We start from the raw sequence: 23,570 nt of genomic DNA on the forward strand, positions 1-23,570 counted from the left end.
CTTATTTTTGTGCTTCTCAAAGTTCAGGCTTCAAACCATATGCACTGGAAACAACTGAGCCCCACTTCGAACCCACAGATTCAAACCCCTGGATGTGAGTTCCCGAGCACTGCCTTTTAACAAGCTCCCCCAGGCAATTCAAGAGTGATAATTACTGCTTTAAATGTTGACCCACAAGGTTCTGTCCTGGTCCTCTTCTATCTCTACTTGTTATACACACATAATTAAAGCACACTCAAAACTTCCACCACTTGTTGCTATCAACAAAATAAGTAAACTGCTCACCCTCCCATTCCAAGCACCTATAATCCCACCTGGCACAAAGAATATTTACTTGAGGGAACATGATGACTCTCAAACCTGCTTTGTCAACAAGACCTATCTCCTTTAGGCTCCAGATCTGCTCGTGCAGCTACCCAATGAACATGTGCACCTGGATGTCCCAAAGTTACCCTGAATCAGTTAGGATTGAGTTCAGCTAACAGTAATGGAAAAACCTAAAAGAACAGTGACTTATATAACATAGAAGTTTATTTCTCACAATTGTCTGAAAACAGATAATATGGGCTAGTATGAAAGCTCTGCTCCACCAAGTTCTCAGGGACTCTGGCTCCTGGCTGCTTTCCACCCACTCCACAGTGCCTAGCATACGGTCCCCATCTCATGCTCCAAGATGGAGCTCCAGTCAAAACCACATTCGTAACAGCAGGATAAAAGCAGAAAGAAGGAAAAGGAAAGGACATGCTCATTTCTCTGTAATATATTTTCTGGAAAAAGTACACACTATGTGTACTTTTATTCCATCAACCAGGACTTAGTCTCGTGGCCATACCATACTGCTAGGAGTCTGTATATTAGGCAGCCAATTATAATACTAAGAAAAAAAGAGAGAAGAAATACTGGAGGACAACAGCATTCTCAGCCACACATTCCAAACCCACTGTGTTCCAAAGTGAACTCGTCAGTTTTTAGGATAAACTGGAATTTTGCACTTTTGTTATGTATCCATCCTACCTTTATCTCCATTCTGCCTGGCAAACTCCTGCTTCTCATCTAATACTCACATCATGCACCTTTTGTGATGCTTTCCTTTATGCAACCACCTTTCCCTCCAGCCAAGACTGGAAGTCTTTGGGCCACCTCCACATCTAGCACACATCTCTATTTTTGCATTGCTAATACTATATCTTTTTTTTACAAGTCTATGCCTCCATGCATCCCTCTTCCATTAGAAGGTAAACTTCTTCAGGGTAGAGACTGTTTTATTTATCTTAATATATACACATAGATCTGTATCATACATAAATTTTACAAAATCAACCATTAATATCTACTTCCTAGACTTATGGATGCAGGAAACTGGTTAAAGATGTACCTAATAAAAAGGACACTGTGGTATATAGTACTGTAGTATAATGGAATGTGTTAAAGTCCTGAATTACAGATGATTCTAACAGCCATTGCAAGAATAATATGGCTATAAGCTCTTACCTAGACATTACACTCCTCTGCACACTTTACCTACTTATTTTCTACATCTATCTTTCTTTTTTTCTCATAAAAATAAATATACTTAGTAGGGTAAGTTTTTTAAGTATGTTTATATTCAATCCCACTAAGTTGAATGTAAGCTCCACCAGAGCAGGGATGTTTGATATTATTTGTTCATCAACGAATCTTAAATTCCTGGTACATAGCAGATAATACATATTTCTTGAATGAATGAATCCGGCTGGTTTATTTTATTTATTTTATTTTTTTGAGATGGAGTTGCGTTCTTGTTGCCCAGGCTGGAGTGCAGTGGCGCGATCTCAGCTCACTGCAACCTCCACCCTCTAGGTTCAAGCGATTCTCCTGCCTCAGCCTCCTGAGTAGCTAGGATTACAGGCACACGCCACCACGCCCGGCTAACTGAATCCCACTAAGTTTATATTAAACTTAGGCCAATGATTAGGTTCTATGCTTAGATCCCACTTAAGCCTCAGCAGTTACTCCATCATAGAAGACCAGGTTAGGCATATCTAAGCCCTTGAGAGAGTCACCAAGGAACATCAACATGTTGACAGCTTTTCTCTGAAAGAAAATATCTAGAAGATCATAGTACTCAGCTTAGGAAACACTTTTACAACTAATAAACATTACCATGACTAAAATAACATACTAATTTATGATGGCTTCCACAGAGTCAAAAATTTTCACTGTAGATTTAACTTAAGGCTATCAAAGTGTCAATTTAACTTAAAAACAGGACGAAAACCATGTAAGACATGTTTGTAACAGTTAAGCCTAGCCTTTTAAAAAATATCTTTGAGATATGAACAATGGAATACCATGTATAATTTTTAATTGAATATCAACTATAAAAGGAGCTGAGCGCATACCACCCCCCTTGCTTATAGCAACAAGACCTCAATGATCCAAATATGACTTTTAGCTTTGTCCATATTCTCCAGTGTGGACTGGAACTCAGACTATGATGTTGCAGTGACCTCAAGAATTCTAATCATAGCTTTCCTTTACCTCCAGTTCTCTAGCCTGGACAGCACTTTGTTCTGCCTGCCACCAGTTGGGGCATGAAGTCCTAGTACCACCAACGCTAACCACAATGACACCAACGACAGTTACATCTAACTTCAATAAAGTAAAAGAAAAAGTAGTTAATTATTATCTTACCACTAGTTCCTGGGGGTTGTAATACATCTCCTGTCAGACGACACCACCCAACTGGGAAAATATCTCGAGAATCATACTTGCACCAGTAATCAAAAGCTCCACTCCAGCCATCGAATGTGATATGAACTTCATCCCCTTTAACATCTCCAATGGTCGCAGGACAGATGAGATATGGGTTCTTTTTGTCAATAGCTTCCAGTTTCATCCCCACTTTAAAATTATTTAGTGAGGGCTTTGGTGGTTCCTATCAAAACATTTAAAAAAAAAGATTTCATTGGTAAGATGTATTAAAACTCATGTGCTTGAAGTGGAAAGTTGGGTATTTTCTCACAACCCTTAGCAACCAAAAATTAAGCTCCATGTTTAATTATCAATTAATACAGGAAGACAACAGTTCTCACAGATCTGAAACTCTGCTCTCCAACATCTCATATTTTCTCTGGAGCAGAGTCAAGAACCTGGAAAGAAACAAAACCAGCCGGATTCATTCATTCAAGAAATATGTATTATCTGCTATGTACCAGGAATTTAAGATTCATTGATGAACAAATATATCAAACATCCCTGCTCTGGTGGAGCTTACATTCTAGTGCTGGTGGTGGTAGTGGTTGCGGACAGGGAAAAGCAATCAACAAGAAATTTTACAACAGGCAGTCAAACAAACCTAACAAATATGTAAATTGGTGTGTCAAAAAGTGGTAAGTCCAAAGAAAAGAAACAACATCAGATAATATCCTAAAAGAAACTCAAAGTATAAGAATTCTAAAGAAAATGAATAACTTAAAAAAAAAGAAACTCTAAGTATAAAATACAGACATAAGAACATGAAAGCCATATAGTATGGGGTCATTTATAATACTCAATCCAGAAATCAATCTTTTAAAAATATTAGTCACAAAAAGGTTAAAGCACGTAAATGTTAACAGGATTGCTAAAAAGCCCAAGTGTTATGTTAAAAGCAACACCTTTTCTTTCAATCTGCTTTTCATCCTACTAAATGGCACCATCACAGCAACCCACTAACCTAAGCCAAGACTGGAAATAGTAATCCTATCCTACTGACACTTGTTCAAATTAAAAGAGAAAAAAAAAGAATAAAAAAATGGTAGTCCTGGACTGGTGATTTTCTGCCCTAATGAACATTAGAATCACCTGTGACCACACCGTGAGAGATAATAATTGGTCTATGGTGGGGCCTGGGAAGCAGCAATATTTTAATTATCAGGGAAATTCTAAGGTGCACTTGAGGTTGAGAACCACTACCCTAGATTCATCCCTTTCACTTACCCATAATTCAATTAAAAACCACAACCTCCCAATCAGAGCTGGATTTTAAACCTAGGCAGTCTGTCTCGGAGTCACCTCCTTGGAGCACCCTACCCCAGCATCTGCCTGGACAACTCCAACTCACCCAGTTTAAAGCCCAGTTCTCCTAGCTTCCTTGAATGCTTCCCTGACCAACCCCTGCCTACTCCTAGGCCCAGTTCCAACTGAGCCACTCTCATCTTCAATTGTAATATCACTACAGATATTACAATTGAGATATCACTCATTCCTCTATGAGACTGAGATTATTAAAAACAGGTATTCATATTATTATTTCCAGCACAATAACCAACAGCAAGCAATTTTTTAAATGAAAGAACCAAGGAATCACCCGAAAACAGTAAATAAACTCGCAACTAATTCTCTCATCAATTTAAAAAATATATCTGGTAGGTTGGTTTCTTTTTCAAATGCCCCCCTTAAAACCCATCTCATCACCCTGTATTTTTCTATTGTTACTCTTTACACCCTTACAATCTGGAAGCTCCTTAATTATTAGCTTCCAAAGTCCTTTTAATTACATATTCTTTTTTTAATTTTTATTTTTATAGAGATGAGCCCTCGCTATGTTGGCCAGGCTGGTCTCGAATTCCTGGCCTAAAGTAATCCTTCCGCCTCAGCCTCTCAAACTGCTGGGATTACAGGTGTGAGCTACCACGCCAGGCTGAATTACATTATCTTAACTTGATTCTTAAAAACCACCCTGGGCTCAAACCTGTAATCCCTAATTCAGCACTTTGGGAGGCCAAGGCAGGTGGATTGCTTGAGCTCAGGAGTTTGACAACAGCCTGGGCAACAAGACGAAACCTCGTCTCTACCAAAAATACAAAAATTAGCTGGGCATGGTGGCAGCACACCTGTAGTCCCAGCTACTTAGTGGGCTGAGGCAGGAGAATCACTTGAGCCCCGGAAGTCATCTAGGCAGCGGCGAGTCGTGTTCGTGCCACTGCATTCCAGCCTGGGCAACAGAGTGAGACTCTGCCTCAAAAAAAAAAAAAAAAAAAAAAAAAAATACCCCACCCTGAAAGCTGGCAAGTCAAAAGGTAGATGATTAAAGATCAAAGTATTTGATAAATAGCTGATAAGTAAGAAGCAGTGTTACATGAAAGGGCTAAAGGTTAACTGCCTGTTACTATGTATAAGAAGAAAAAAGTGAGGAGGTGAGCTGCATTTAACAAACAATAAACACAGCAGTTGACAAGTTTGTGCTAGATGCTCATAGAATGCAGAAAACATTCAAGGCACACATAAGGATCCCAGGACCTTACACTGTCATATAACAGACTGAGACTTTCTGTAGCAAAGCAAACTAAGTTCGAATGGCAATGTATATTTTCTGCAACAAAACAATTAAAAAACTAGAATAAGCAATGCAATAGAACTAATTTTAAGATTCAAATATATAACCTAGGCTGGGCATGGTGGCTCATGCCTGTAATCCCAGCACTTTGGAACGCCGAGGTGGGCAGATCATTTGAGCCCAGGAGTTAGAGACCACCTGGGCAACATAGCAAAACCCTATCTCTACAAAAAGTATAAAAATTGGCTCACGCCTGTAATCCCAGAACTTTGGGAGGCTGAGGTGGGTGGATCATGAGGTCAGGAGGTTGAGACCAGCCTGACCAACATGGTGGAACTCCGTCTCTACTAAAAATACAAAAATTAGCCAGGTGTGGTGACGCGCGCCTGTAATCCTAGCTACTCAGTAGGCTGAGGCAGGAGAATCGCTTGAATCCAGGAGGCAGAGGTTGCAGTGAGCCAAGATTGTGCCATTGCACTCCAGCCTGGGTAACAGATCAAGACTCATCTCAAAAGAAAAAAAAATTAGCTGGGTGTGGTGGTGCATGCCTGTAGTCCCAGCCACTCAGGAGGCTGAGGCAGGAGGATCTGCTTGAGCCTGGGAGGTGGAGGTTGCAGTGAGCCAAGATGGTGCCACTGCACTCCAGCCTGGGCAACAGAGTGAGATGCTATCTCAAAAAAAAAAAAGGAAGGAAGGAAGGGAGGAAGGGAGGGAGGGAAGGACAGGGAGGAAAGGACAGGGAGGGAGGGAGGGAGGGAGGGAAGGACAACCTACAGAAAGGGAGAAAGAAAATATTGGCAAACTATCCATCACAAGGGATTAATAACCAGAATATGTAGGGAACTCAAACAACTCAATAGCAAAAAAACAAATAACCTGATTTTAAAATGGACAAAAGACCTGAATAGACATTTCTCAAAAGAAGACACAGAAACGGCCAAGAGATGCAAATCAAAACCACAATGAGATGCCATCTCACCCCGGTTAGAATGGCTATTATCAAAAAGACCAAAAAAATAACAAATGTTGGTGAGAAAGCATAGAGAAAAAAATAAAACTACCAAATGACCCAGCAATCCCACTTCTGGGGGTACATAACCAAAAGAAAGGAAATCAGTATATTGAAGAGATATCTCCACTCCTGTGTTTACTGCAACACTATTCACAATAGCCAGATATGGAATCAAAAGTGTCCATCCATGAACAGATACTTCTCAAAAGAAGACATATAAGTGGCTAACAAGCATATGAAAAAAATGCTCAATATCACTAATCATTAGAGAAATGCAAATCAAAACCACAATGAGATGGCCTGGTGCAGTGGCTCACACCTGTAATCCCAGCACTTTGGGAGGCTGAGGTGGGTGGATAACCTGAGGTCAGGAGTTGAACACCAGCCTGGTCAACATGGCGAAACCCTGTCTGTATGAGTAATACAAAAAATTTGCCAGGCATGGTGGCTAGTCCCAGCTACTCGAGAGGCTGAAGCATGAGAATCTCTTGAACTGGGAGACAGAGGATGCAGTGAGCCGAGATTGGGCCACTGCACTCCAGCCTTGGAGACAGAATGAGACTCTGTCTCAAAAAAAAAAAAAAAAAAAAAAACCCACAATGAGATACCATCTCACACCAGTCAGAATGGCCATTATTAAAAAGTCAAAAAACAGCAGATCCTGGTGAGGTTGCAGAGAAAAGAAAATGCTTATACACCGCTGGTGGGAATGTAAATTAGTCCAGCCACTGAGGAAGGCAGTTTGGAGATTTCTCAACGAACTTAAAACAGAACTACCATTCGACCCAGCAATCGCATTACTGGGTATATACCCAAAGGAAAATAAATTGTTCTACCATAGACACATGTTCGCGTATGTTCATTGCAGCACTGTTTATAATGGCAAAGATGTGGAATCAACCTTGATGTCCATCAATGGTGGGCGCATAAAGAAAATTTGGTACATATATACCATGGAATACTACACAGCCATAAAAAGGGACGAGATCATGTCCTCTGTAACACAGATGGAGAGCTGGAGGCCATTACCCTAAAGGAACAGATAAACCAAATGCTGCATGTTCTCACTTATAAGTGGGAGCTAAACAGTGAGTACACATGGACACAAAGAGGTGAACAACAAACACCAGGGCCTACTTGAGTTGAGGGTGGAAGGTAGGAGGAGGGTGAGGATCAAAAAACTACCTATTGGGTACTATGCTTATTACCTGGGTGATAAAATAATCTGTGCCCCAAACCCCCCAACACATAATCTATCCATATTACAAACCTGCACACGTACCCCATGTACCTAAAAGTTGGAGAGAAAACAAAAAAAAAAATCAAGTGTCCATCAACAGGTGAATAAAGAAAATGTGATATATATAAACATTGGAATATTATTTAACCATAAAAATGAAATCCTGTCAATGCAGCAACATGGATGGAACTGGAGGTCATTATGTTAAGTGAAATGCTTTTAAAGAATTTGGTCTGTCATCATCATCAGTTCTTTAACAACTTCCTGAACACAAAAATATAATTTGCAAAAGCAATAGCTAAAATAAACAACGAATTCTCTTTTCTTTTACGGTGAGACAAAAATGGTTCTATTCTAGAAGATGGCTAGCAAAGAATGCTCTTTTAACCATCTCCCTTTTTTTTTTTTTTTTTTTTTTTTGAGACTGTCTCTCTCTGTTGCCCAGGCTGGAGTGCAGTGGCACGACCTTGGCTCACTGCAACCTCCACCTCCTGGGTTCAAGCAATTCTCCTGCCTCAGCCACCCGAGTAGCTGGGATTACAGGCGCATGCCACCACACCTGGCTGATTTTTGTATTTTTAGTAGAGACAGGGTTTTGCCATGTTGGCCAGGCCAGTCTCAAACTCCTGACCTCAGGTGATCCACCCACCTCGGCCTCCCAAGGTGCTGGGATTACAGGTGTGAGCCACTGCACCTGGCATTTTTTTTTTTTTTTTTTTTTTTTTTTAATAAAAGACAAGGTCTCTTCACTATGTTGCCCCAGGCTGGACTCAAATCTCCTGGGCTCAAGCAATCCTCCTGCCTCAGCCTTCCAAGTAGCTGGGACTACAGGAACGTGCCACCACATCCAGCTTTTAACCTCCCTTCTTGATTACCTACAATATGGTTCTCCTTAAAGGCTATTTCTTCCCATGTCCCACAAAATCCGAAACCAGTCTCAGCATTCTCTGCATTACTCCTCTGCCTGGGGAATAATCCTACTCTTGTAGCCTCATGGTTCACTGTCTTCCTTCCTTCAGATCTTTACTCAAAAGGTACCTTCTCAGACCCTCCTGGCCACCCTGTCTAAAATGTCGACCTCTCTTCTAAGCATGTAAGAGTATACAATATAAGATACACTTTCTTTATTTAGCATGATCTATTAAACATTTCCCCTAGTAGAAAGTAAGCTCCATAAGGGCATATTTTATGTTTTGTTTACTGCTATATTCCCAGTACCTGCCTCTGACCACAAACTAATACATGAACTTCTATCTCCTTATTTTTAATCAACTACTTATTTGACCTCACCAATAATTTTAGTCCTTTAACCTTCATTTATTCATTTACAAATATTTACTTAGTATCTACTATATTCCAGACACTGCTGAAGGTTCTTGGGATATATTAACAAGCAAAAAAGACAAAATCCCTCCCTCACAGCACTTACATGCTAGTGAGGAGAGACAATAAACATAATTTAAAAAGTAAAACACATACATTAGAAATGATAAATGCTATGCAGAGAGAGTGAGAGAGAGAGAGAGAGACAATAAGAAAAATCCAGAGAGAAACGTAGGAGGGGTTGTAAAACTTTAAATAGAGAAATTAAAACAAGTCTCATATAGAAGGTGACATGTGAGCAGAAATCTGAAGGAGGGAAATGGACAGAATCAAGGCCCTAAAGCAGGAGCTGTGTCTGAAATGTTCAAAGAACACCAAGGAAGTGAGTGTGGGTAAAATGTAAGTAGGAAATGAGGTCAGACAGATAATGACGGGTCATATCATATATAGTTTTATAGATCACTGAAAGGATTCTGGCTTTTACTCTGAGTAAAACAGGAAGCCCCTGGAAGACTTTGAACAGAGGAGTGATATAATTTGACTTATGTGGGGTTTTTGTTTGTTTTGTTTTTGTTTTTGAGACGGAGTCTCACTCTTGTCGCCCAGACTGGAGTGTAGTGCCGCAATCTCAGCTCACTGCAATCCCTGCTTCCCGGGTTCAAGCAATTCTCCTGTTTCAGCCACCCGAGTAGCTGGGATTACAGATGTGCACCCACAACACCCAGCTAATTTTTCAATTTTTAGTAGAGACAGGGTTTCACCCTGTTGGCCGGGCTGGTCTTGAACTCCTGACCTCAAGTGATCCACCCATCTCAGCCTCCCAATGTGCTGGGATTACAGGCGTGAGGCACCATGCCCGGCCGTGATTTACATTTTAAAAGGAATACTCTGGTTGCTGTGCTGATGATAGCCTGTAAAGTTATAAATGCAGAGACCAGTGAGAAGCTACTGCAGTAATCCAACTGAGATTGAAAAAGACAGCTTGTACCAGAGTGATAACAATGGAGACAGCAAGAAGTGGTTGGATTTTGGATATACATTTGTCCCTCAGTATTCACAGAGGACTGGTTCCAGGATCCACTGAAGATACCAAAATCCAAGGACACTCAAGTCCCTGATAGAAAATGGCACAGTATTTGCATATAGCCTATATACATCCCCCATATATTTTAAATAATCTCTAGATTATAAGTAATTTAAGTAATCTCTATATTACTTATGATAGCTAATAGAATATAAATGGTATTTTTTACTGTATTTTGGGTTTGTTTTTTTTTTAATATTTGCAATCTGCAGTTGGTTGAACCCATGGATGCAGAACCCAAGGATATGGAAAGCTGACTGTATTTTGAAGGTACAGTAATAGGATTTCCTTATGGACCAGATGTAGGGTGTGAAAGAAACAATTACCAAGGTTTGAGGCCTGAGCAACTAGAAGGATAGTTTCCCCTCCCTGAGATAGGGAGGTTAACAGGTGGAGCTGTTTGAGATGTCCATCAGACATCCAAGTGGAGATGTAGAGTAGGTAGCTGGATATACAAATCTGAGTTGGGAGTAAGAGGTCTGGGGTAGAAATACAAATTTGAAAATCATCTGCATATAAATTGTATTTAAAGCCAGATAATTAGATGAGCTCACCAGGGGATTAATACAGGTTAGGGTTTCTTAGCCTTGGCACTACTGACGTTTGGAGCCAGAATGGGCGTGCGCACACGCGCACACGTGTGTGTGTGTGTGTGTGTATGTGTATTCTGTGCATTGTAGGATGTGAAGCAGCACTCACATCCAGGTTACAAAGCATCATTTCACTACTCTTTTCTCAGCATCCAAAACCAACTTATTCCCTTGTCTTTGCCCTGTTATTCCAAACCTTAGTTCAATATCACCATCCACTTCACCTATTTATACTTAGCTGCTGCTATGGTTTGGCTGTATCCCCAACCAAATCTCAATTTGAATTGTATCTCCCAGAATTCCCACGTGTTGCGGGAGGGACCCAGGGGAGGTAATGGAATCATGGGAGCTGGTCTTTCCCGTGCTATTCTCGTGGTAGTGAACAAGTCTCACAAGATCTGATGAGTTTATCAGGGGTTTCCACTTTTGCTTCTTCCTCATTTTCTGTTGCCGCCACCATGTAAGAAGTGCCTTTCGCCTCCCACCATGATCCTGAGGCCTCCCCAACCATGTGGAACTGTAAGTCCAAGTAAACTTCTTTTTCTCCCCAGTCTTAGGCATGTCTTTATCAGCAGCATGAAAACAGACTAATACAGCTGCTGAGCACTGCTGCAGCAAAGTCCCTCCCACATGCTTATTACATGTAGTGACACACATTTTTACCCTTCATCCTTAGCTAAGCCCTCCAAAATACTGTCATGTGTCCCCAGACCATTCCCTCTCCCATCCCGTATGGCAGCTGTTCCAAACCTTAACGATTCTCCTTAAGATAAATGATGTAGCCTCACTACATGTTCGTTATTTTGTTAACTGACTTCATCCCCAACCAGTATGTACAAATTTTCTTCCAGCCTTTGCCAGTTTCCTACTTTGCAGAAATAGGAATTTGAGGGGTTTTTTGTTGTTGTTGTTTTGTTTTGTTTTAAATCAGCGTCTCACTCTGTCACCTAGGCTAAAGGTTAGCATGCAGTAGCGAGATCATGGCTCATGGCAGCCTCAACCTCCCAGACTCAAGTGATCCTCCCATCATTGAGGTCTATTTATAGAAATAGTAAATTGAAGCCATCAGGAATGATCTCCATATAGTCTGCCCCAAAATTATAAATTTAGCTGAGGACACTTTTCACCTGGACTTTAGCTCTTGCTAATGTAACTGATGATTTTCTATCTACCAAATAGTCAAAAATCAGCTTTCCTCATAAATGACCTTCCTTAAGTACATGATATGGGCCAGGCACTGTGTAATTCCGAGCTGTACTTGAGACTGTTAACCACTTCCTAATCCTTCCAACTCTGCCCCACTGGATTCAATGACACCGGCTTATTCTAGTTTTCCTCCTCCATTTCTAGAGCTGCTCCTATCCCTTTGCCCACCCTATAAGGTAGGTAGGTATTTCTCAAGGCTCTCACCTTGACACTCCTCTCTCTTCCTTCTATATATTCTCTGGACTAGCTCATTTAAGCCCAAAGCTTCTATCACTACTATTTCTGCTAAAAATTTCCAAATCCATGTGCCCAAGCCAAACTTTGTTCCTAAGTTCTAAACCATTTACTTTCAACAGCCTGATAGTCATCACTACTCAAATTTCCCAGAGACACCTCAACACGTTCAAAACTAAACCCATCTGTTCCTTCCATAAGTATTTATCTTCCTGTATTCTTGTATCCTTTCTTCATTCTTTTAACAAACAAGTATGTGTCCAGAAACTAATATAGGCACTGACAATACAAAAACATGCTAACTGCTCAAAAGGAACTCACAGTCCAGGAAGAGAGACTGTAAAAACAGTAATATAATCTAACACATACAAAGATTGGGATATGTACGATGCTATAGAAGTATACGAACGGGCCGAACACAGTGGCTCACACCTGTAATCCCAGCACTTTGGGAGGCCAAGGTGGGTGGATCATTTGAGGTCGGGGGTTCGAGACCAGCCTGGCCAACATGGCGAAACCCCATCTCCACTAAAACTACAAAAAAAATTAGCCGGGCGTGGTGGCAGGTACCTGTAGTCCCAGCTACTTGGGAGGCTGAGGCAGGAGAATCACTTAAGCCCAGGGGGCAGAGGTTGCAGGCTGCAGTGAGGTGAAATTGTACCACTGCACTACAGCCTAGGCGACAGAGGGAGACTCTGTCTCACCAAAAAAGTAGAAGAATGGAGAAGGGGAATTAGGGATATTATCTTGGAGGATTTAACGTCTGACTTGAATCTTTAAAAAGTAGGAGTTAACCAGGGAAAACCAACATGAGTCAAAACAGAGCTCTAAAAATAAACAGGGTATCTACAAGCTATCACAAGCAATTTAAGAACATAACATCCAAAGCAGGGAGTGGCATCCCTAAACCTGATCACACAGGACCTAACAGGCCATATTGAAAAACTTATACTTCTTCCTGAGTATAACCAGGAACTTCAAAAGAGTTTTAAACAGGGGAATAACATGGTAAGGTTTTTGTGTAAGATACACATTTCTAGCGGTTGTGTGAAAGGGTGAAGATTAGAGGCAGTTAAAAGGCTAGCATAACAGTTCAGGCAAGAGGAGAGCCTTATAAAAGTTGTTAGAATCAAAATGGAGTCACTTATGCCAAACCCTAACAAAATAGACCATAGAGGAGGGGCTCTCACGTACACACGCCTATGATAAAAACTATTACAAGGACTCTCTGAAAACCACAACCTTACACAAAGAATACTCCTGCAAGGACATCTATCCAGTAACTGTTCAACCCCAGATACCACTCTTGTTATTGATCCTTGTGGCCAAGGATAAGTGTTTCAAAACAACTTATGTAACCTTCCTTGTTTTGCCTTTAAAAGCTTCCCTTTGCCTTACCTTCACCAGATATGCCAATGATCCATCACAGCACAAATATCCTGCATTGTAATCCCTTGTCATTCGTTCCCAAATAGACTCTTTTTTTTTGGAGAGCCTCTTTCTCTGTTATTTTAGGTTGACAGTCTGCCCAAGGAGCAGTGGTGGTAAGGTTAGAAAGAAACAGAACAAATAAATAATTAGGAAGCTAAGTGAGTGGACCTCCAGAGGCCAAAATCAAAGAAAAGTGAGGATTTAAGATGATGATTCTAAGAAGAAAAGAAATCCAACAGAAAAACAGTCAAAGGGCCAGGCACAGTGGTTCACGCCTATAATCCCAGCACTTTGGAAGGCCAAGGCAGGCAGATCACCTGAGGTCAGGAGTTCGAGACCAGCCTGGCCAACATGGTGAAACCCTGTCTCTACTAAAAACACAAACATTAACCGGGTGTGGTGGCACATGCCTGTAATCCCAGTTACTCGGGAGGCTGAGGCACAGGAATCACTTGAACCCAGGAGGCAGAGGTTACAGTGAGCTGAGGTCACGCCACTGCACTCCAGCCTGGGAGACAGAGTGAGACTCTGTCTCAAAAACAAAACAGAAAAATAGGCAAAGGCTATAATCAGACAATTCACAGAAAAACAAAAGGCCGTTAAACAAATCTTAAAAGCACAATTTCACTAGTAACCAGTGCAATGCAAATTAAAACAATGGGATACTATCCTCATCTTCACCACTCCCTCCAAAAAAAAGATTCACGAAAATTTAAAATGGATAATATTCAATGTTAGTGAAGGTGTGGAGATACAAACATGTTTATGGGCTAATGGTGGAGCATAGCTTAGAACAGGGGTCCCCAACTCCCCAGACTGGTACTGGCCCGTGGCCTGTTAGGAACTGGGTGGCACAGCAGGAGGTGAGCAGCAGGCAAGCAAGCGAATCTCCATCTGTATTTACAGCTGCTCCCCATCACTCGCATTACCACCTCAACTCTGTCTCCTATCAAGAGAGGCATTAGATTCTCATAGGAGTGCAAACCCTATTGTGAACTGCACGTGCGAGAAATCTACATTGCACACTCCTTAGGAGAATCTAAGGATAAACGCAATGTGTTTGAATCATCCCGAAACCACCCACCCCTCCATCCATGGGAAAATTGTCTTCCACGAAACTGACCCCTGGTGACAAAAAGGTTGGGGACTGCTGCCTTAGAATACCCTTTGGGGATGCAATTTAACAATATATATTAACATTTAAACATACACCGCTTTGTTTTTTCTTTATAATTTTTAAAAATTTTTTTTAGGCAGGGTCTCCCTGTGTTGCCCAGGCTGGTTTTTAACTCCTGGGCTCAAATGATCCTCCTGCCTTGGCCTCCCAAAGTGTGAGCCACCATGCCCAGCCAAAACATACATCCCTTTGAACAAGCAATTCTAGTTCCAAGAATGCAATCGTTCACATTTATACACAAAGCTCTTTATAAGAATGCTCACTATAGAGCTGATCTAAACAAGAATGTGGAGATGACCCAATCATCCATCCTTACAGTTAAGTCAATTCTAGGGTTAAATGAATTCTGATGATCCATACTACACAAGAGTACAATACAAGCTAAAATATATATGAAATGAAATAGAACGATTTCCAAACTATGTTAGGAGAAAAAGTAAACCACAGAATAATATGTACAATATATTCCAACTGATGTTTAAGAAAATAAAAGCCCACATTTGTTTGTAAATATAAAGAAAAAGGTCTGGGAAAACAAAACTTCAATTTGGAGGGAAGAGAGGAATGAAGGAATGGTTGGGACAAAGGGAGATGCATTTTTCACTCTAGCTAAGAGTACAGCTTGATTCCCATCCCCTGCCCCCCGCCACATGAATTACTTTTATAATTAAAAAAATTGAAAACATAATGTGTATGACAAGTGTGGCATGCGACCAGCTGATTAAGCAATCTGACTAGTAAAACAGATCCAATGGCTTTTCTAAAACCACAACCCAACCTAATAGGTGTTCAATAAATAAGGACTTCTGCTAAATATTTTTTAATTGGCTATTCTCACACATGGCTTACCACTGGCCAAAGGGCCTGTGCTGCCTGTGTCCCTTGCAGGTAGGGCAAGTCCACTTTCTGCATTCATCTTACTCAAAGGCGTACCCACAGAATTTTTCTTTGCAATGGAGGCATAGTAATTGATGTTTCACATCCTTATGCCTTCAACCTTCTTCAAAAGCTTTTTAAAACCACAATCAATTCTTACCATTCCAAGTACAGTTGTAATAAAAGTGATTGAAAAAAAATCAGGAGAAAAGGTGAGAAAGAAATATTTTGACTCATAATTTAACTAAAACATGGCTTTTATTGTTTCTTAACATACTCTTCAACATTTTCTCAAGAACATCAACTATTTTGGAAATTTTTCCTCTTTTTTTATATAGCAAGTATTTCCTCATAACAAATTCTTTCTGATGACTGCTTTTAACATTACTTCTGAAACCAAATCTCTCCAACTAACTTTCAAGTGATTTTTTTGGCCCATCATCTTTTTCTCCAATATCAAAGGGACTAACACAGTAAAGTGAGGGGAAGCTTCACTTCTGAATGCAAATAAAAAATAGCAATGAATATTTGCTTCCAGTAGAGCACTCTTTTTATATCTACAGTCAAGAAAGAGGCCACTAATGAAATTGGACTAGTGGGTTATTATAATTGAGACTTTTTTATGACTTGCTGTTATGGGCTGAATTGTGTCACCCCCAAAATTCATATGTTGAAGCACTAACCCCCAGTACCTCAGAATGTGATGGTATTTGGACACAGGGTCTTCAAAGAGGTAATTAAGTTAAAATAAGGTTATTAGGGTAGGCCCTAATCCAATATGACTGACATCCTTATAAGAGGAACAAATTGGACACAGATAAACAGACCACATGAAAACACAGGGAAAAGGCAGCCATCTATAAGCCAAGGAGAGAGGCCTCAAAAGAAACCAAACCTGGCCGGGGGCAGTGGCTCATGCCTGCAATCCCAGCACTTCGCGAGGCCGAGGCTGGCAGATTACCTGAGCCCAGAAGTTCAAGACCAGCCAGGACAACATGGCGAGACCCCGTCTCTACTAAAAACACAAAACTTAGCCTGGTGTAGTGGCACGCGCCTGTAATCCCAGCTACTCAGGAGGCTGAGGCATGAGAATTGCTTTAACCCGGGAAGCCGAGATCACACCACTGCACTCCAGCCTGGGTGACAGTCTCAAAAAACTCAGTCTCAAAAAAAAGAAAAAGGAGTTCAAGACCAGCCTGGCCAATATGGTGAAACCCCACCTCTACTAAAAATACAAAAAAAGTATCTGGGCACGATGGTGCACGCCTATAGTCCCAGCTACTCGGGAGGCTAACGCAGAATTGCTTGAACCTGGGAGGTGGAGGTTGCAGTGAGCCAAGATCGTGCCACTGTACTCCAGCCTGGGTGACAGGTGAGACTCTGTCTCAAAAAAAAAAAAAAAAAAAAAAAAACCTGCTGACACCTTGATCTCAGATTTCTAGCCTCCACAACTGTGAGAAAATACATTTCTATTATTTAAGCTATTGTTACGAATTTAATTGTATCATCTCAAAATTCATATGCTGAAGCACCAACCCCCAACATATATGTATTTGGAAATAGGGCCTTTAAGGAAGTAATAAAGGTTAAGTGAGGTCATAAGGGTTGGCCTCTAATCCAATAGGACTGGTGTCTCTATAAGAAGAGGAAGACACACTAGGGATGTGCATGGATAGAGAAAAGGCCATGTGAAGACACAGCAAGAAAGCATCCATCTGCAAGCCAAGAAGACAGATCTCACCAGAAACCAATGGGATACCATCCTCTCTTCACCACTCCCCCACAAAAAAGATTCCCAACATTTTAAAAGATGAATAATATTCAATGTTAGTGAAGGTGTGGAGATACAAACATGTCTATATGCTAATGGTGGAGCATTGCACATATCTGAAGGCACCTTGATCTTGGACTTACAGCCTCCAGAACTGCGAAAATAAATTTCTGTTGTTTAAGCCACCCAGTCTGTGGTACTTTGTTACGGCAACCCTAGCAAACTAATACACTTGCCAATCCAGTAATTTTTAAAGTATGTTTGCTTTTCCATGTCACAGACGATTAAGCATTTAAGCATTCCCACTAAAACAATAAAAACATGGCAGCTTTTTGTAACATCTTTCTTACCTTCTTAAATAATGTGGCAGATGCCATTTCAGACCCATTTAGTGTCTTTAAGAGGAACATCGGCCAGGAGGATGTATTCATCTGGTACCCTGTTTTATAAAATAAATTAGGTATCATGAAAAAGCCTCCCTGTGATACTATTAACAAGTTGGTATAAAAAATAGGTTTCATTCACCATTCTTCTCAAGAGAATGACTTTCTTATCTAAGAACTCTGAACATGGGCAAGAGGAGCAGCAGATGTACCCTCCTCTCATTGCTAGTGTCCGCACTGTACTGTCTGGCAACAATGCTACAGTGAGGGTAGAAACTCTCATTTTAAGAGAAGTCACTAGCTAGGATTCACCAACAAACATGTATATAATACAAGGGGTAATCTAAGCTGGAGCCTGGGAGAGCTTCCATTCCACCACCAACAATCACACAAGCAAGGGCAAAGGCTGTAAAAGACTTCTAGCCCCCTTTTCCTGAGGGCCCCAGGCTTCTTTCATTTCAGAAAGACAGTTTTCTGTCAAACTCAGCACATATACACACACAACAGTACATTTCATTGCATGCAATTTTACCTCAAAAGAAAAAAACCTATGGATATTTACTCGTTAATGATATATATGCTAAAGTATTTAGAGGATGTGCACTGATATCAACAATTCACTCTGAAATGTACTAAAAAATAAGAAGGATTGATGAATAAATAGAAGGGCAGACAGATGGACAGATATGTGATAAAGTAAGTATAATAAAATGATAATGGTAGAATCTAGAAAGTGGACGTGGGGGTACTCACTAAATTTTTTTCACCCTTTCTGTATGTTTGAAATTTTCCATAAAATGTGTTAGAAAAAAGACAGCTCACTTTAGCAATCTTAATACATACTAAAAATGATCTTCTTTTAGAATTTGTATCAGATGCTATCAAAATAGACTCAACAGGTGTCTTTTCTAGAGATCTCACCAACTAATGGTTTCACAGCATCTAGCATATGCAGCAGGGAGCAGGGGTCTGCTAGTTTTACTGCTTTCTGGGGGCAATCTGTTTCATGCAACACCTGCTTGCCTCAATGCCAGAATTAGAAAGAACTTGGTATGCGCCCCTGATGCGTGCATACATTAAGACAGGGTGGCACATGAATCACTGGCAATGGGTGCAGGTTTTGTCCTATTTTCCATCAATAGAACGAAACATACAAAAAAGGTAAGATGGAAAGTCATCCTCTAATAATCCTGTACCAAAATCCCCTTAATCTGACTAGAGACACAATTGTTGAAAAAAAAAAAAAAACAGGGGTAGGGGGTGATTTGTCACATACTCCCTTATAATAAATCAACATTATTATTCTCCATTCTATGGAGAGTATTGCATAAGAATCATTCTCTGGTCCTTAAGCCTTTCTCTCAACCCCCATATTATCCTATTCCATCATGTGCCCAGATTTTCCTGAATGTAACATTTTACTTAATTCTATAATTGCTTAAAGTCAAACATAGATTAAAAGACCAAAATTGGATTAAGGTACATATAAAAACTTTAAAAAGAGATAAAACTAATCTATAAGGTTAGGAAGTCTAGATGGTAGTACCTTTAGGAAAGGAGAGATTATGACTGGTTATCAGCAGGAGTAGGTCTTCTGGGGGGCTGCTAATGTTCTATTTTCTGATTTGGATGATGGCTTTACAGATGTGTTCATTTATAAGCTATATACTTATGACCTGTACACCTTTCAGTTTGTGTGTTAAAACTTTTTAAAATCTTTTAATAACCTTTAAAGTTTAAATAAATAAATCTTTTTAAAAGGAAAACTAAATAAGTTGTATTAAAATGGAAGTTAAACTATTCAAAAGTACCTAAAAAGCAAACTGGCACCAATTGTACATTTTTAAATATATTGCCAAAACAGATACTAATCAGCACATATTTCTATATATTTCATATTTTTAAATAAAACAAAGTCTAAGAATTTTATTAAAAAGAATGACCATTGGCCGGGCGTGGTGGCTCACGCTTGTAATCCCAGCACTTTGGGAGGCCGAGGCGGGCGGATCACGAGGTCAGAAGATCGAGACCACGGTGAAACCCCGTCTCTACTAAAAATACAAAAAAAAAAATTAGCCGGGCGTGGTGGCGGGCGCCTGTAGTCCCAGCTACTCGGAGAGGCTGAGGCAGGAGAATGGCGTGAACCCGGTAGGCGGAGCTTGCAGTGAGCCGAGACTGCGCCACTGCACTCCAGCCTGGGCGACAGAGCGAGACTCCGTCTCAAAAAAAAAAAAAAAAAAAGAATGACCATAAATCTAATTATGTATTTGAAATGCTGACAATTACGACAGCAGCATCTCCTTTAAATAAACTGCAAAAACATACCATATTGCAACAAGAAAAATAAAATCCAAATAGGGAAGCACTAGGCCCAGGATTGCACTTGTCTTTCACGCAGAATTCTGTGTAATTTGAGAAATATTATAAACAACAAATAAACAACAAAAGACGTGAGTGAAAGAAGGCAAAAGGCAAAAAACAAACATGCCCCAAACCATCCTCTGGGAATAACACATCTCCAACTAGTTTTTAAAAATATTTCAGCCGGGCACAGTGGCTCACGCCTGTAATCCCACCACTTTGGGAGGCCGAGGTGGGAAGATCACCTGAGGTCAGGAGTTTGAGACCAGCCTGGCCAACATGGTGAAACCCCGTCTCTACTAAAAATACAAAAATTAGCCAGGCGTGGTGGAGGGCACCTGTAATCCCAACTGCTCAGGAGGCTGAGGCAGGAGAATCGCTTGAAACCAGGAGGCAGAGGTTGCAGTGAGCCGAGATCACACCACTGCACTCCAGCCTGGGCAACAAGAGCGAAAACCATCTCAAAAAAAAATATTTTTTAAACCAAATTAGTTATAACGAACAAATAGAACAAGGACAGCATAAAGAGATATTACTAAAGGGTGGCTATTGTTAGTATCTTAAATTTGTGGTTCTCAAGGAATTTTTCACTAATAGGAAAACAAAAAAAATCCATTCTTTTATTGTGCTTTGCAACAAGGAATTTTCATTTTCAGCTAAATAAACTAAATCATTTCTTTCCTACAGAGTATCATGGTATGCTTACATTTTAAAAAGAAAAATGTTGCCCCAAATTAGTTACACCCTTTTTACCTTTCAAAAATGTGGCCAAAATTAAAGTACATATTTTGTACCTTAAAATCTTGCCAAAATCTCCATTTTCTCCTTTTCAAAGACCTAAAGGTACTAATTCCTGCCCTCTCGCTCTTCTTCCCACTGTAGGTGAAATGAAATTCTTGAGTTTGAGACTGGAACCTGAATGTGGAATCATACCCTTCCCCTAGGCTTATCCCCATACCAAAATTGCTGAATGGCTCAGTGGACAATATTGAGAGAGCATGTGCCTTGTATCAAATGCTACAAAGTTCTTCCCCAGAAGGAGTTCTGAATCTGCATATGTAATCTAGTAGAGCTGGTTTTGACATTTCAAGTTTGAAGACCTAGCATGAGTCTTGCCCTGGAGTGGGGAACCTTCCACACACATATGCCAGATATGTACTCAAGCAAAACTCCACAACAGATGGTGCTGATTTCCTATCTCATCATACATTCTCCACAGCAACCACCTGACCATCTATTTGCAAGAATGCCCAAGAAAATTTTAAAAGGCCACTTAAAGTCATTTCTATTGAGTATCACATTAGAAAGAATATGCTATTTTTAAAACTGTTTCTTCTTACCTAGTGGAGGTTGAAGTAAGTCTCCTTCCTTTTCACATGTCCCAACAGGTTGTATGTCTGGGGAATCGACAAGCCTCCAAAAATCATTTCTGTTGTCACTACCATCCAGTCGTAACCGTAACCTGGCCCCAGTAATTCCAATAACTGTAGCAATACATACTGAAGTGGCATTGCGTGGGTCACGGGCTTCCAATTTCATACCAACTTTGAAATCATTCACAGGTGGAATCTGAGACTATATATATAAATAAAATTTGGTTAAAATGCATCAACTATAAGAGAAGACACATGGATAGCTATGTCACCAGAATACCTGAGGAACATTTTAAATAACAGTCGCAGCAGATGAGTGAGGTCAGAGCTGTAAGAGTCAAGGAAAAGATCTTCAAATTCTCTCCTTGGCTTGACATGCAGCATAAAAACACTACCTGCTGCTGTTCTCACTCATCTGCCCACTTCCAGGCAACCCAAATACAGCCTCTAAAATATACCCTGAGTGGCTTTCTAAAGTAAGAATCTGATTAGGCCATTCCCCTTGAAATTAGCCAACCAGCAGCTCACCACTGCCTATAATGAAGTCCAACTCCTCAGCACAGTTTAAATGCCCCCACACCTTTAACTTCATTTCCACATTATCGCCTCTATCCACTTTGTGCTCCAGCCACCCCAAGCCATCCCTCCCTTAATACTTGGATTCTTTCATGCCCATGTGCCTTGGCTTTGGATGTTCTCTCTGCCTGGACTATCCTTCCTCCCATTCCAACCATCTCAAATAGCATCACTCCTGTGAGCCCTTCCAGTATGGAGTTATCACACTTCTCATAATTATTTATTTACATGTCTGCCTTTCCTGCCAGATGGGCAATCATAAAGCTTAGTATACCTGACATAGAGTAAGTTCTTAATTAATGAATGCAAAGAGACCATCTGGCGCTTAAGTGGCACTACCACAATCCCACTATCTCCTCACAATACCAGAATCTAACAATCACACAGACGTCCTCCAACAAGTTAATAGTTTACATTAACTAACAGCTACGGAATCTTGGCATACCTGACGGAAGCACTCTGAAGGAGCACTTATAGACCCAGTCTCTTTCAAATACTCCTCCCAGTGGAAATCATCTGGAAAAAACACATGTACAAAATAGTTTCTTAAAGCATATACAATGTAACTTTTAGTATATACAACTTTCAGGATAAAAATGGGTTTTAGTTCCATGCCTCTTAAGAGAAAAAAAAACTTCCAAAAGAGTAGATTCAAACATCCTGATCTACATTTCATGACCAGCATAAAAATAAAAAATAAGACGATATCCTGATGATAATAGCTCCGATATAAATTATAACCTAGATACTCTCATTGTAATGTGGACTACAGCACAGTGATTCTAAAAATGTGGACGTTAGAAATAACTAAAGAAATTGTTATAGAGTAATAGCAAAGTCTACCCATCTGTCTCTAACATAAATTTATTCAACAAATATGTTTTCACCACTTTATTCCATTAATGTGAAGGCACTTCTTTGTTATTCATGGGGAGCTAAAGGTTTAGTGTGTGGTCAAACAGAATTTTACCCTCGCAATGCTTTATGGAAAGAAAAAAATCTGGTAACCAGAGTAGTTTCTCAATGGACTATTAGATCTCCATTCAGAGTGTCAAGATGATGGTGGCAGAACAAAACAATAAACCAGTCATCAGTACAGTCACTAATATGGATTATTTTAATGACCTACATTTTCTACAGATTCTTGCTGTCCTTCCTCACTTAGTTTTCATGACATATTATAATGTTAGAAGAGAAGATCAGAAAGCAGAGCACATTGCCTGGCTTGAACGTATCATTTCACTGTGCCAGCCAGACTGTCAAGACACTGAGAAAAAGACTTGATAGTAGTAGTGAACAAACTAGTAATTCACATGATGTTTAATTCTCATCATTCATGAGGCTTTTCTATACTCTTGTTAAATTTCCTCACTATAAAAATATTGGGTTTGACAGTTCTCTTTCCTGGAAGAATCTACGTTTACCAGCTTCTTACATTTCCTTCAAAAGATATTATACTTAGATGATTCCCCCCTTGCAAAAAAACAAAAAAACCTACAGAGTGCTGATAATGTTTAACAACCAGCTTTCTGGAAAATACAACAAAAAACCTGACTGATAGCGTTTGCAGATTTCTGTGATGTAAATATGACCACCATGGTTGACTGTAAGGTGCCAAGGTAAAACCACCAACC

General features: G+C 40.2%; 1 protein-coding gene across 5 annotated transcripts in view; it reads right to left on the bottom strand.

Annotated features, from left to right (window-relative positions):
• Positions 1–23,570, bottom strand: part of SCML2 (Scm polycomb group protein like 2) — a 118,912-nt gene that overhangs the window by 63,581 nt on the left and 31,761 nt on the right. For all 5 annotated transcript variants that reach the window (XM_063634992.1, XM_055268030.2, XM_055268033.2 and 2 more), the window contains exons 4-7: positions 22,382–22,452; positions 21,328–21,562; positions 17,594–17,682; positions 2,674–2,917 (exon numbers count right to left, since the gene is read on the bottom strand). In XM_063634992.1, coding sequence (XP_063491062.1) covers positions 2,674–2,917; positions 17,594–17,682; positions 21,328–21,562; positions 22,382–22,452 — 639 coding nt within the window. The remainder of the gene's footprint in view (positions 1–2,673; positions 2,918–17,593; positions 17,683–21,327; positions 21,563–22,381; positions 22,453–23,570) is intronic.

Source organism: Symphalangus syndactylus, chromosome X, assembly GCF_028878055.3.
Source record: "Symphalangus syndactylus isolate Jambi chromosome X, NHGRI_mSymSyn1-v2.1_pri, whole genome shotgun sequence".
Taxonomy (NCBI): Eukaryota; Metazoa; Chordata; class Mammalia; order Primates; family Hylobatidae; genus Symphalangus; species Symphalangus syndactylus.